We start from the raw sequence: 14,255 nt of genomic DNA, 5'->3' as shown, positions 1-14,255 counted from the left end.
TTGTTTATAAAATGTGTTTTTCTTTTAATAAAAATTATTAAGAATGAGAACTAATATATCATTTTAGTTATGAAGGAAAGTCCTATTAATGAAAAGTGTTTCATTCATGTAGATGAAAATGTAAAATTAGAATAAAGTTTTTACAGGGATACCACTGAAAATTAAAAGTCTCTTTCTTGCATAGTCAGTAAAAATGTTAATCACAGGATTCCACTAGACCAGGTTGTTCAAAGGCCTATCCAACTTGGCCTTGCAATTAATTATTACTATATAATAGTACCAACTTGATGCATGTCATAACTTTAAATGCAGTGCATTTCCCTGTACTTTTCTCCTTACACATGTGATGAATTTAAAAGTATAACATAGTATGTTTATTTTTAGTACACCTCCTGATAATCTCTCAATTCAAGAATTTCAGAAGAATGAGAGTATTGATGTTGAGGTAAGGAACCTATAAAAATACATGGTCAAACATAATGAGTTAGTGACATTTACAAGTTGCATTTGGTTCTGAAATAACTTTTTAAAAAGTTACTCTCTCATTATTTTTCTGAGCTACTGTATTCCTTTTTGAAAACAAGACAGGAAATTCATAGGTCCAGAATTATCTGCTTCAGGGTGATGCAGAAAGTAGAAAGCGGGATGCCAAAAACTACCTCTTGTCCTCTCACCTTGAAAGCAGCAAAGAGTGGCTAAACCACAATGTGTTACTGCCTCTAACACATTACATGATCCTAACTTACTATGATATTGCCAAGCAGTTGCACAGGTAATTGTAAACCACAGAGAAAGCTGACAGTTAAACCTTTAGTGAGTGCTTTCTGCCTTGAAGGGGGCAGTCAGCAATGAAATTGTTGCCCTTCAGACCTATTCTCAATACTGGGAAACATCTGCATAACGGAGGAAATTATGTCATGTTTGTGCAACACAGAGACTGCTGTAATTGTAAAGAGATAATCTTTGGTTGGATAAGACTGAAGGAAATGAAGAGAAGATGATATTTGAAATGAAGAGGGACTTGTCCCCTTTCACTCCAGGACAAAGAGATGTGGCAGAACAGGGATTAAGGGCAAAAAGCAAAAGGAGTTACAGAGATGATGTGGCAGTATCTGTGGGTTTGATTCCTTGTCATCTCTCCAGAGTGGTAGCTGGACAAAAAGATTTCTGGATGAAAAGTGGGAGTGGTTCTGCCTGCAGTGAGCAGAGCTCTCAGATCTAATACATTAATTTATGGAGATCTAAACCCACTTTGTTCCTGCATGGGAGCATCAAGACAAGGATAGAAAGCATTTCAGCTAATGTATATTGTCTTAAGCTCATCTAGATAATAAACTCCCTTGTTCTGCTTTGCAGATGTCATGTTCTAAGCATGTGATATGTGTGTTAATGTCATAGTGAGAATACTGAATTGTGTGGAGGGAGAGGGAAATTCCTAATGTTAGATTTTCTCTTTTCAATACCATAAATTCCATCAGAAGAATATACTTCAAATGTCAGCGGAAATCTGAGTGATAACTCCATCAGAAACTGGCAAAGTTGGGGGGGAAAAGGTTTATTATTTCAGGTTTAATGTTCCATGCAAGACCACAATTTTGGATACATCTGCAAATTTTAAAAGCTAGCAATAGAAGATTTTGAGAAGTTTTATTAGGCCTGTCTCTCTTGTTTAATATTTCCATCTTCCTCATACTAGATTTATAATTTTAATATTCAGAAAAACAATATAAATATAATTAATTTATTTTAGGTGGTACAGCTGATCAGCACAGAGATACTGCCATATGCTAATTTTATTCCTAAGGAATTTGTTGGGCAAATAATGACTATGCTCAATAAAGGATCAATACATTCTCAGTCATCCTCCTTTACAGGTATGGTACCCGACAAAATGTATGGTATTTAAATCTACTAGAAAATAATTAAAATGTTGAGAGTACTTATTCTGATAAAGACTTGAAGTTTGATGGCATGTATTCATTACAGACTCTTTGATACCCAGCTTATTTTTATAAATTAGATTTTGTGGAAGTTGCCAAACATTCCTTGTAGTTTTTTAAAAACTACTTCCTTACTGCTTGGACAGTATCATATATAATATTGTACTTGTGTTAGTTTCTACATAGTTTATTTTACTTTGTGCCAGTTTTAACAATTATTTCAGATAATTGTAAGAAAGACATAATATCCCCTTCTTAAAAACTAAATGACCTTAGCATAACTATATGGTGTACCCAACCAGGTACCTTCTATGCCTTTAAGAAAAAACATCTATAGTTTTTTTGAAAGATGAAAACAATGAACATAAGCCATTACATAGAAAAATACTCGGACTGTACAGTACCAAATATTAGTATTCATGCTGAAGAACTGAGACAGCTGGTTTTTTTTTTAATTTGATTTCATGTATGTCATTATTAAAGCAGTGTCAAGTACCTTGCATAATTCATCTTTTATTTTTGAGAGTATTGTGATTTTTGCACAGTCACTTTTTCTTCGAATGTATTCTTAATATTTGTGCTTACCACTCTTAATATTTTTTAATACTAGAGGAGTGATAACCTTTTTTCCAAGTACAATAAACTGTTTGAAATGCAACATCGTGCCACTGCACAATTAAATGTGTTGTTCTACTTTGACAGAAGCCGAAATAGACATTCGAATGAGAGAGGAGTTTTCTAAGGTGTGTTTTGAAACACTGCTGCAGTTTTCATTCAGTAATAAAGTCACAACTCCTCAGGAAGGCTACATCTCTAGAATGGCACTTTCTGTGCTCTTGAAAAGGTCACAGGATGTATTGCATCGCTACATAGAAGATGAGAGATTGAGTGGCAAATGTCCTCTTCCACGGTATGTACGTTTTCTTTAGGACCAAAAGGTATTACCAGGACTTCATGAAAAGAAGGTTGCATTCAAAATATCACTCAATCATGAGAAAAATAAAGAGTGTGTGTGTGTGTGTGTGTGTGTGTGTATGTGTGTGTGAAATTTGAAAGGCAGGAAAATATTTGTGGGGAAGACATTTCAAAGAAAATGCTGGTACCAATTTTTATTGAAAAACCTTTAAATAATAATGGTCATATTCTGTACTGTTACATTTTCAGTTACTGAAGCAATGTTTCTGATATCTGTAGCATAATACTTCTGAAATCTGATTTCTTTTTATTCCCAGTAGAGTCATACGTAGTTTCTAAATTGAGAGGTGGACTCTTCTCAAAAATAAGATAAAATATCCAAATGACAGCATTGTGAATCATCACTCAAGTAATTGTTCTTGAAAAGGAAAAATTGACTGAAGTGCTAAGAAATTCTTTAAAATGGAACTTATTTGAAAATCACTCAACTTTTTAAGGTTTTGATCGTGAATGTGGAAATTGATTATTTTCATGTAATTGTTAATTGCATTTTGATATGAGTATTTTCAGATTGAGTCGTGTATGGTGCAGTATCAAATCTTAAGGCAGAAATAAGTAGTTAACTGTTTGCATTTTTTTCCTTTGTAGGCAGCAAGTAACAGAAATCATATTTGTTTTAAAAGCTGTTAGCACTCTCATAGATTCACTTAAAAAAACTCAGCCTGAAAATGGTAAGTTACTGTTAAACAACATGGTTCTAAACAAGGTAACATTATATGTGCCACAAAGATATATTTATTATTTCCTCTAGTAATTTTCCCAGAAATTTGAAAGAAAAGTGTAGTCTGTAAGATTATTTTGTAATTCTTTGAATATGTAGGTGGCAGGTAGACAGAAACAAAAAAACACAAAGTTTTTCCAGTATGCCTAAAAGCATAAGATCCTAAGATATGTTTAATAAATGAGAAAACTTCAATTTATAGTGTCCTTTTCTAAGGTGCCCTCTGGAGTTAAAGAGGTATACAAATTAAATGCAGAGACAGCCTGGTAGATACTTAAACTTGTGGTCTTGCTATCTCTCTCTTCTTGCTCTAGTACCTCCTGTACCCTGGGCTGAGAAAGATGTCTTAGCTCATTGATGCCCAAGTAAATGGTGACTTTATTTAAAGGGTTGAATTAAATGAAAGACCTCAACTTCATTTATAATCACATATCCTGTTCCTCCTGCAAAATCTGCACCTACAGTGTATGTGCAGAGAGTTCTTGTAACAAAACATAGTCAAGAGTCTTGGTATTTGACTCTGAACTTCTGGCAGAATTGTGTACACAACACTTCCCTCTACTTCCCTGCTTTTGATATTATGAGGAACAGAAAAAAACCCACCTTTTTAACCCTGAAATAAACAAACAGATCACTCTTTCCAAAAAACCACTGGCAGGTGGATCTCTGGAAAGAGGCAGTGCCTCATTTGCAGCATCACTGAGCTGCCAGAGTGTGGTTTCCAAGGCTGATGGCAAAAGGGTGCAGGTAAAACTATGCCAGGATGCATAAAGCCTTTTGGCAAACCGTGAAGGCAACTGAAATGCTATTTTGGTGGATCTTCTTCTTAAAAGGGTAGAGTAGCCAACTCAGTTGGACCATTCCCCAGATCCCTCCCTCTTCCTGCAATGAGAGATGTGCTTTTCCTAGTGCATATACGGCAGTTCTTGCCAAACCTCCTGCACACTTCCTTATAAAGAGAACCACTGGACAAATTACAGAATCACTTCACTCCCACTTCTTCTACCTTCTAATAATTTTATTTATTTCAGATAATTATTAATGTTGTCTGAAATCAGGGATTTGTTCTCTTTTGAAAGCAGAGCTAAAACAGAAATAAGCAAGGAAGTGACATAATAAATAAGATTCATGCTACAACATTTAATTTCACTTGTTGGACTAAAAAACTTTACTATGGATATTTTATTGTCTTGGTCCAGTGTTTCTACCTCTGCTTTCTATAGCTCTTGTAATCTGGAATGATTTGAAATCAATAGAAATCCTCATTGCTGACAATTTTCCAGAAGGGAGATGTGCATCCAGTTGAATTTTCTGTCAATAGAGGAGAAACACAGGCAGAAAATGCATGTGTATTATGGATTTAATAGAAGTATTATCTTAAATTTGTTTGAGTTCTTCATTCAGAAAACACAGTGAATGACTCATATATAGAAACACAGGTGTGTAGCACCATTTTATGGCTATTATCCTATCTGGCCTCCAGTTGCAGCTGAAAAAAAAGAGTATGGCTCTCCTGCAGAAATTATGCCTCATATCCGAGCCCCTGTGTGCACTCCATAGTGTCTGTATAGCAGTAGTTACCTAAGTTTAGGCATGTGAATGTGCTCTTATGTATACAGGTATTTAAAAAAAAACTGTTGTAAGAATTTGGACAGTAGTAAGTGATTCAGTCTGTTCTTTTCTTCCTTGCAGTTGATGCTAGCACATGGGCACAAGTTATTGCTTTGTACCCAACTTTAGTAGAATGTATCACCTGCTCATCCTCAGAAGTGTGCTCTGCTCTGAAGGAGGCACTGGTTCCCTTTAAGGACTTCATGCAACCACCAGCATCCAAGGTACAGAATGGAGAGTCTTGACCCCCTAAAACTTCTTTTTTATTCTTGAAGAGAAAAAAAGTATCCAAAAATGTGTGTTTCCGGGTGAAATTCCTCTGAGGAAATCTCTTGTGACTAGTACTTTGGCAACCAGTGCTGACTGCCTTTTAACTGTACTAACAAGAGCTCAGTAAGTCGTGAGTACAGGCTATGTCTCAAAGGTTCCAGAGTGAGTAGCAGTGCAAACCTTTAATAAATTTAACTGACTAGTTGGAATCATTTATAATCTAATGTACTTGCTACAGTATCTTGAAGTGGTGATTGAAAAGTGGGCTTATGTACAGCTTGTTGTGTATGTGTTAATGATGTAATTAAAAATATTTCAATTCAGTCAGATTTATTAGGCTGGTGTTTTTCACCCTTTTTTTGAAGTACGAATTGTACTAAAATTTTATGCAAGTTGGTACTGTAACATTCCATATATCTGTAACCAGCCTTTGTAAACAAAGGGAACTGAAATACTTGTGTGTATAATAAATGGTACAGTTCTGTATAAAATAGTTGCATTTATTATTTAAGTTCTTTTTAAAATATTGACAATGTCAAATGCTTGAAAATGTATTTATTATGAATAAGTTGTATGCTTGCATTTTTACTTATTTTGCTTTCTAAACTGCCAGATATGCTCATTCATATCTGATCATGTTGTTAGTTTTTGCTTAATTGAATGTACCTTCTTTGTGGCCGTTGGACATCTACAAAGGGTCATATAACAAAAGATTGCAGCAAGCAGTCACAATCTGCTGATCTCAAACTTAAGAGTAGTTGACCTGAAATAAGTTTGAATATGCAGAAATCCACTGTAGCACTTCAATACTACCATACCTCACTTCATAATATGTTTTTTTCAAGATGTTTGTTCTACTTAACTCTATCCATTTTTGAAGTTGCAGCCTTGCTTTAAAAAAACCCCAAACATATTTGAGATTGTTAGCCTTTTTTTACCTTCTTGGCAAGTATCACAACCTCTGAATCATGACCCAAGAAAGGCAATTTCAAATATCTAAAATACTTGGCTGTAATATTGTGTTCAATAATTTTAAGTGCTTTGTTTTGTAATGTCTTTTCAACCCAAACAAATTGTTCTAGTCTTTTAATTATAAATTGTGTCTGATAAAAACCATGAGTAGTTTTGAAGATAGTTACTCATTTAGAAATGCAGTAAAATTTGTCATAAGTTAATGTGACTTTGTTTCACTTTCATGTAATACACAATTGAAGCAAAACGCTTTTAATAGTATTGTTTTTAAAATCTGTGATCTAGCATTTAAACTCTTATTTAATTCATTTTGATTTCAATAATGTTTCATCTGTATTCACATATTTTTAATCTGTGATGTGGAAGCACAAAGGCCAAATGTAAAAAAAAAAAAAATGACAGGTGCCTTTCTATGGATTTCAGAATTTCAGACCTTATCTTTAGGGTTTTGTTTCTTCAAGTCTTTTGCAGATATTAAAAGAGATTATCATGCGTAAGAAATGGTATTACATCTGTTTGCTTTGCACTTCTCTGGCTAAAGGGACATTGATCGGTCCATGTGAATAGGTGTAAAAGTTGGAGAAGCTTTAAGCTGAAGGTGCGATGAACTGTTCAAGGTTACCCTGCATGAATAATGTTCTCCAAGCAGGGCTTTGGACAGGTTGCTCCCACAAGGCTCCAGTTTATGGTCATTTTTAAAAGCTTTCTGTTTCAAAGTACAGTAAATATTAAAGAGGCTTCAAGACCTTGCACATTTCTGTGACCAAAGTTGCATGGAACTTAATTGCCAAGCCTGGATAGTTTTAAGAGAACACACAGTTTACATTAAGAAAACCGGTGTTTCTCATTAATAGAATTTATGTCAAAATACCTTCTTTGGAGGAGCAGTTCCACTGTACTTCAGAACTGGGTCTCACACACAGGTGACAATGTTATCCATGCTCTGAAAGTGAAAACCTCACAGCTGCTCTCCTAATCAGTGGAAGATAAGTCAAAGTCTATGAAGTCATTAAAGAAACAAAGTGAAGGACAGGAAAGAAGGGAATTAATTTATTTTAGAATATATTATCTTAACCAGAATTTCTGGAAAGAGGTGTGCAGACCAAGCTGTGGGTGAGTTTGTTTCTCATTAGTTTCTAATTGATTTTTTCAGTGATAATACCGATATATTTGTCCTGTGAGGTATGTCTTCATTTTTATTTGTAATTCAAAAAGGGGGTGCATAAGTCTTTCCTGACTCTAGAGCTTAGACTACTTTGCCATCAAAACATTTTGAAATAAACTGGCAATGATCTTACTTTCCTTTCTTTCCCCTTAATTACAAAATGAATAGTATCTGTGCTATTTGAGGCGTGTTTTGGACATCCAAGCTGAGGTCATATTAAAACTGCTTTCTTGTATTTTGTATAAATAGTTTGAGTACTAAAAACAAAGCTACTTAGCTTAGAAAAGATACTAATTTTGTCTGTGAACAAAAATTATTCCCTTTACTGTGCCTTCTTGTCCAGCACTCAAATATTTCTTTGAACTTGAAGTATCATCTTCCTTTTTCTCTTTGTATTTCTTGCTAAACATTCTTAGGGCTTCCTTGATGTAATCAGCATTTTTGAATGTTTAAATATCACATTTTTACATGTTTCTAGGAAGGAAAATCTTGCTTCGGAAGAAATTTAATTAATTTAACATTACCTATTGTGTAGACCCATGTCCAAGTTCTTTTCAAGTCTGTAGGTTTGCTTAGTCACAAGAAGTAAAACCCATGGACATTTTCAGAATAGGGGTCTGCAGTGTGTCGCTGAAGTCATCTAGAAGAGGTACAGCTGACTGCATAGAAGTGTGTCAGCTGGAAGTTAGAAGATCAGTATTAATTGCTTATTGAATGTACCCACAGTCTTCACCTCTTTCCTTCTTGTCCACAACTTTGAAAACATGGAAGGGAATCCAAATTATTAGATTATTAGCATGTTTGTATCAAGCCTTCCGATTCCTTGGGAGAACTTGTATGTCTCTATGCCATGACCATTGCCTTAATGTACATGAGGATTTAAGATTGTATAGTAACTGACTATGAAAAAAGAAAGATGCCTTAGCTGGGAACCTCTTAAAGTCTTATTCTTAGAAGTAACGTTCAGTAGTTATTTGTTTTTCTTCAGAGATGACTATCTGACTGGAATCTGTTTTGTTCCTTGTACATAAGTCTGCTTCCCCACCTCTTCTATTGGTAAACTGTGGAATGTAACTGGACATTAAACCACATGAAACACATGGTCAGTGTTAGCTATTTACCACAGTAAGTAAGAGTACATCTCTGAAACTTCAGTAGTTTTTCATCATGTTCTGCAGATGGGGTTCTTTTTACCAGGGTTGAGTTGTTTCTTCTTGCCAAACAGATAATCTTCCCATAGCTGGCCTTGAACTCTTCAGGCAAGATATTTTTAGTGAGATTAATGCCTTTTCTTTCCTCAGCACATGGCAAACACAAGTACTAGTCATCGCTGTATTCACAGAAATGTGTTTAGAAGTTCAGGATACTACTGTTCTTGGGGGTGAGGAATGCACGTTTTCTCCTCATCTGTTTCTGTACAGCTCAGTTCTGTGTCTTCCTTTTCACTAGTTGTTCACCTCAAATTTTCAACTTGCTATTCATTTGCTGTATGAACTGATATTTTCTACAACCTTCAGCTTGAGTCCTCCTAAATAAGGCGAGGCTCTACAAGTGCAAGAAGGAATTGCTGTGCACACCTGCTTTGTGAGCAGTGCATGTTCTGACTGCAGCCACTGCTACAGGCCCATAGGGGTGTTTTAGACTGGGATGCATCAGAAAGTTCCAAATAAGGCAGCTAGTGGTTAGGTTTTGTTTAAGTTGGAATCCAGAACTGGGCATAGATAAGGCTCATATCTGTAGATGTAAACCATTTAACCATCAGCAAATATTGATACTATATTTTTATGCCCTGAGAACCAGTTGCTTGGATGAAGAATGACTATAGTAGCAGCAAGCAGGCAATATATTGCATGGATGGTTTAAGACAACTTGTGTAAGAAAATGAAATTAAATACAATTCTTAGGGAGGAGGGAGAACCTGAAAATAAAAATGACTGAACTTGAAGAAGGCAGACCAGAAAATTGATAGGGAAGATCTCACAGAAGACAAGTCTGAAGTAAAAGGGGAACTGAGGAGATAAGACAGTTTCTTGAACATGTGAAGATCGTGACTGAAAATATGTGCCAGACTACATGTAATTAGAGACCAGCTCAGTTAAAGGAAGAATTTCATCAACTTCAGACACAAGGAGGGGAGGCATGCAGAGAGTGGAAATTCAGATACCACCAAAGAACAGTGTTAATAGATAGGGATGAAAGTAGATGAGATACATCTGTCAGCTGACAGAGAATAAATGCATAAGGAGTAAATGATTTGCACTAACAAAAGTGATGATTACTTAAATGAGGATGGCTATTGACACAAGTGATTGGTGTTTGGTTCAGAGCTGCAATTTGTGTGTTGAAATTTGTTGTTACAGTGATGAATGATCCAAAAAGTCAAAAACCAACTGCAAGTGTATTGGATGTGCACTTGATTTGAGTGACAAAGATTGAAGAAGCTTGCCTAGAAAAGGAAAACAGGATAGAAAGTGGTTACATGCTGTCAAATTGATTGGATCTGAAGAATTTCTTCCTGGTATCTAAAGAACTAATATGAGGAACTTCCTTGTGTCCTATCAGTTAGAGGGTAAATGTTAAAAACCAATCCTTCTATTTCTGAGCTACTTATTTAAGCATTTTTTGTCTTCGTTATGAAACAACTTTGATAAAAAGGATAACTCTGTGTTTACTGTGCTAACACAGCAGGACTTCACTAGCAAGAGATGAGACTTTTCATTGCTTGAATTTACTTTATTACCTATATTTAGAGGAGTTCTCAGATAAGCTTCTTTTTAAAATCAGTATGATAAACTTTTCTTTCTCCATGTTAACATGTTTATTCCCACTGGTTACCTGCCTTAACAACTTTGTAAGGAATTTGATTTGTCCTCTTTCCTTCTGAATTGTGTTCCTTATGGAAAGAAGTACAGCTACCATCTTTTTCTTCAATCAAAAATATTGCGGTATTGAAGCATACTGGAAGGCATCAGCCCATTGGTCTGTTTTGTTTTCTGAAGAGATTAGATAGATGAATGAGACAGAAATAGATAAATGAGAAAGGAAATCCCTTAGAAGTCAGGTGTCTGTTTGGCAGCTTCAGTTTTGTTACTGAAGGCTCTGATCTTCAACTAGAGTCATACCTGCTGCTCTCTGTGCACGAAACATCTGCCTTAGACTTGGTATGCGTCTCCATGACTAGTGGTATCTCCAAAGCTGACAGCTTCAAGACTGCTCGTGAGGATGCCACAGTTGGAAACTTGAAACTTGTCCAAATTCGACATCACCTAGTCTGTTGTTTCTAATGTTAACTATTTCTCACATGGAACAATTAAAGTGGCCAAGGAATGGCTTATGTTTCTGGCTTCCTTGCCAGAAACTCACACTTCTTTCCCCCATCACACCACAGATTGATGCCTGGTCATGAAGGGAGGGACTGAGAGGCTCCACAGAAAAATGGCAGCCACAACTGGATTGCCACCAATTCAGAAAGAGCAGAGAGACCAGTCTGGTTTTGATCATCCTCTCTCATGAGAAAAAGTGAAGGGGCCTGGAATGTTAAGTGGGTAGTGCTGCTGCCACCAGTGTGTACAAAGAACTGGTTTCTGGAGTACCTCACAACTATTACTTGCAGATTTACTCACTGAACATCTCTTCATGTCTCCAGGCTTGGAATAGCATAATATGGTACTACCTTATCACTAAAGTGACCCCCAGAGTCTGCACAAAGTACTACCCTAGAACAAATGAGGAAAAGTAAACATTTATCTTCGAACAGAGTGATTTAAATATTTTCTTTCAAAATATGAAATTAATAATGTCTGTTACAGCTGTATGCACTATAATACCTTAAAATTTTAAGCATTTATGTGTTGCCAGTGTCTGAAACAGAGAATGCACTGAACTGACGGAGTAGCACAAACCCCTCCCTCTTTATAGAGTTAAGAGTGGGAAGCAAGTTTTTGAAGTGCTAAACTACAGTCTAATAGCAGTAGCTGTTTCTTATAGTTTAATTTCACTTCAACCAGCTCAATTTAAATGATTAGGTCAAACTTGGAAATGGGTTAGAAATTGAAAAATTATGGGGGCTTTTTTTTCTCTCCCACACCCAGGATAGACGTGTGAAGGTGAAATCTCCTGTTATCTAAAAGCTGAAGGCAGTGGCAACCAGAAACAATCAGTTGTCTTTGTTAACAAATCGTATTTCATGGATGTATCCAATACATTTAAAACAGATCAATCTAAAAATTATTTCAAATGGCATTTTTTGTATTACTGTATTTGCATCCAAACAGAGTTCTTAGCAAACTAATGAAGTACTGGATAATAAAAAAATGTACTCAGACATTTTCAGATAAAACAAAATGTAACCAGTGAGCATCTAATAAGCTATTCTTAACTATAAAAAATGTGTTCCCTAGTTCTAAAATGTTGCCAGTCTTTGTGAAGTGACTATTTCATTACAAACAAACATTTAAATAATTGCTAATGAAGTAATTATAATCTTTTAGAAGAGATAAATACAGATGCAAAATCAGGCTTAAACCATAGTTTTTGTTTATTTAAGTCATTATTAAAAAGAAGTCACTTGACAGAAATCATTCTACCTGTAACCACACTTAGGAGAGGCAGTAAGGAGTATCTGCTTTGAGATGCAAAAGTTGGATTTCTCTTCTGAGATTTAGGTAACTAAAATATTGAGGTCTACCACAAGATCAACTAGCCTGGCTTTCATTTGCAACCAGTGAAGACAAAACAGGCAGGCCTGGCAGGAGAACCATTCTATCCTAAATGAGGTCATGTAAGCTCTTGCTACCAGAGCACAGGACACTTCTTTAGGCATAGGCATCTGGTGTTTCATGGGGGTTTTTTGGTTTACTTTAGACCTCTCTAAATGGAGATGAGAGAGCTACAGTCACTAGAGTTGGCCTTGCTATTGCCATGTGTTGATGGTGCTACAGTTTTTCTGAGCTCCTCTAAGAGCATCTTCTTTGTGGTTGGTTTGCTTGTTTTTTGGTTCTTTATATGTCCTTTGCAGGGCCTCCTCTAAGACTTGCCTGCTTTTTCCCTCCAGTGGAGATCATGTTCAAATATTTATTTCTTGTACCATGTGTCTGCAAGGGACAATATACTGTGACTTTCTTGTTGTCATGGCATTAGTCTAAATAATTAGACAAAGAGTTAAAGAGATCTACAGTTACTATAGAAAACAGCCCTTTTTGAGCCATAAATTCTCCTTGCTACTGATCTGTCTTGGTTTTCCACTGGTTTCCCAATTTGGATGAATATGTGTCATTATTGTCTAAATGAACTCAGTAAACTGAACTAAACATTTCCAGTTCTGCTACGCTTTTGTACAATCATCAGAGAATTTTTTTTTATATTACATTTAACTGCTGCTTTTTTCTCAAGTGTTTCAGCAAGGTTACAGTTACTTCTGATACCTACAACTTGGTGCCTGAATGCTTATTTTGGCATTTGAATTTGTCATCTCTGAGAAAAATGAAAAAATACTTGCCAGGAAGCCTGAGTTCTCTCAAAGTCCCTGCACATTCATATTCTAGGTAAAAAGAGGAATTACTGAAAGTAACTAAGGGTTCCCATCCTCAAAATCCTTCAGAGCTTTGCACTGCCGGGTGTGGGACAGCGTGAGGGAATCAGCAAGGTAGGCTCCAGCAAACATCACAGTCTGAAGGCTTGCAGACTGGGACCTGTATCCATCTGTGTAGCCTTTTGTATTTCCTCACCTTTTAGGTCCTTTCTCATTGCTTTCCAGGATCTACTTTAATAGCTCTTGGACTTCTAGTTTTTAGATAAATGCAAATCCAAAAAAGAAAATATCAGTGTAGGTGTTTTGATTTGCCATACAATAAACTCTGATGTATGCTGAGTATCTGTCAGTAGTTTGTACTGATATCTGATTACAATTTCTGCGTGTACGTGACAAATGACAAATATTTCAATTAATAAACTTACAAACCTCTAAGAGGAAACAGTATTCTACTGTTGTTTATCTCCCCTTCATATAAATAATTAAATTGATCTGAATGATGTGGTTTAAATTTGCATTTTATTTTCACCCAGGAGTACTGATTTTCTTCATTTAGAAATTGCTAATTCCTTGTCTAAGAAACTTTCTAAATGTTCTTATGACATTCAAATGGGTTTCAGTCTGTTAAGGAATATAAAAGACACCTTCAACCAGGAAAACAAGTCATTGAGATGTGATATACTGATAGCCTTGTGCAAATGTTGCTTTACATTATAGTGGCCTTAGAACAGAAGGGAGCACATTAAAAAAAGGCTAAAATTTAACCCAGAATTAAATAGAAACTAATATTCCAAGTATGGAAGACTTTTTCCACTACCAATATGCTTTGTAATAGAGTTAAAATAAATCTGATTAATTGATAGGGAAGAAAAAGTATGATAATGTCTAGCTTTGGCTTTTTCTTTTTAATAAACATTTAAACTTTCCCAATTTTAAATTGTGTTTCTTTTTCAGAACTGGGTTTTCATGTGTATGACAGTGTAACTGAGTAGGAATGAAGCATACATTTCCTTGGTGCATCTGTAATACGAGACTTCTCCTTATTTGACTTCAAATAGCACAACAGTTAAG

At 35.6% G+C, this 14,255-nt stretch overlaps 1 protein-coding gene across 2 annotated transcripts in view; it reads left to right on the top strand.

Moving 5' to 3' along the window:
- Window positions 1-14,109, top strand: part of MON2 (MON2 homolog, regulator of endosome-to-Golgi trafficking) — a 76,946-nt gene extending 62,837 nt beyond the window's left edge. For both annotated transcript variants that reach the window (XM_071552315.1, XM_071552316.1), the window contains 5 exons: window positions 385-445; window positions 1,751-1,874; window positions 2,643-2,850; window positions 3,504-3,586; window positions 5,329-14,109. In XM_071552315.1, coding sequence (XP_071408416.1) covers window positions 385-445; window positions 1,751-1,874; window positions 2,643-2,850; window positions 3,504-3,586; window positions 5,329-5,492 — 640 coding nt within the window. In that variant the 3' untranslated portion in view covers window positions 5,493-14,109. The remainder of the gene's footprint in view (window positions 1-384; window positions 446-1,750; window positions 1,875-2,642; window positions 2,851-3,503; window positions 3,587-5,328) is intronic.
- Window positions 14,110-14,255: the final 146 nt, after the last annotated feature.

The sequence above is a fragment of the Pithys albifrons genome, chromosome 3 (assembly GCF_047495875.1).
Source record: "Pithys albifrons albifrons isolate INPA30051 chromosome 3, PitAlb_v1, whole genome shotgun sequence".
NCBI classification, from domain to species: domain Eukaryota; kingdom Metazoa; phylum Chordata; class Aves; order Passeriformes; family Thamnophilidae; genus Pithys; species Pithys albifrons.
This window is presented reverse-complemented; position numbering and strand designations above follow the sequence as displayed.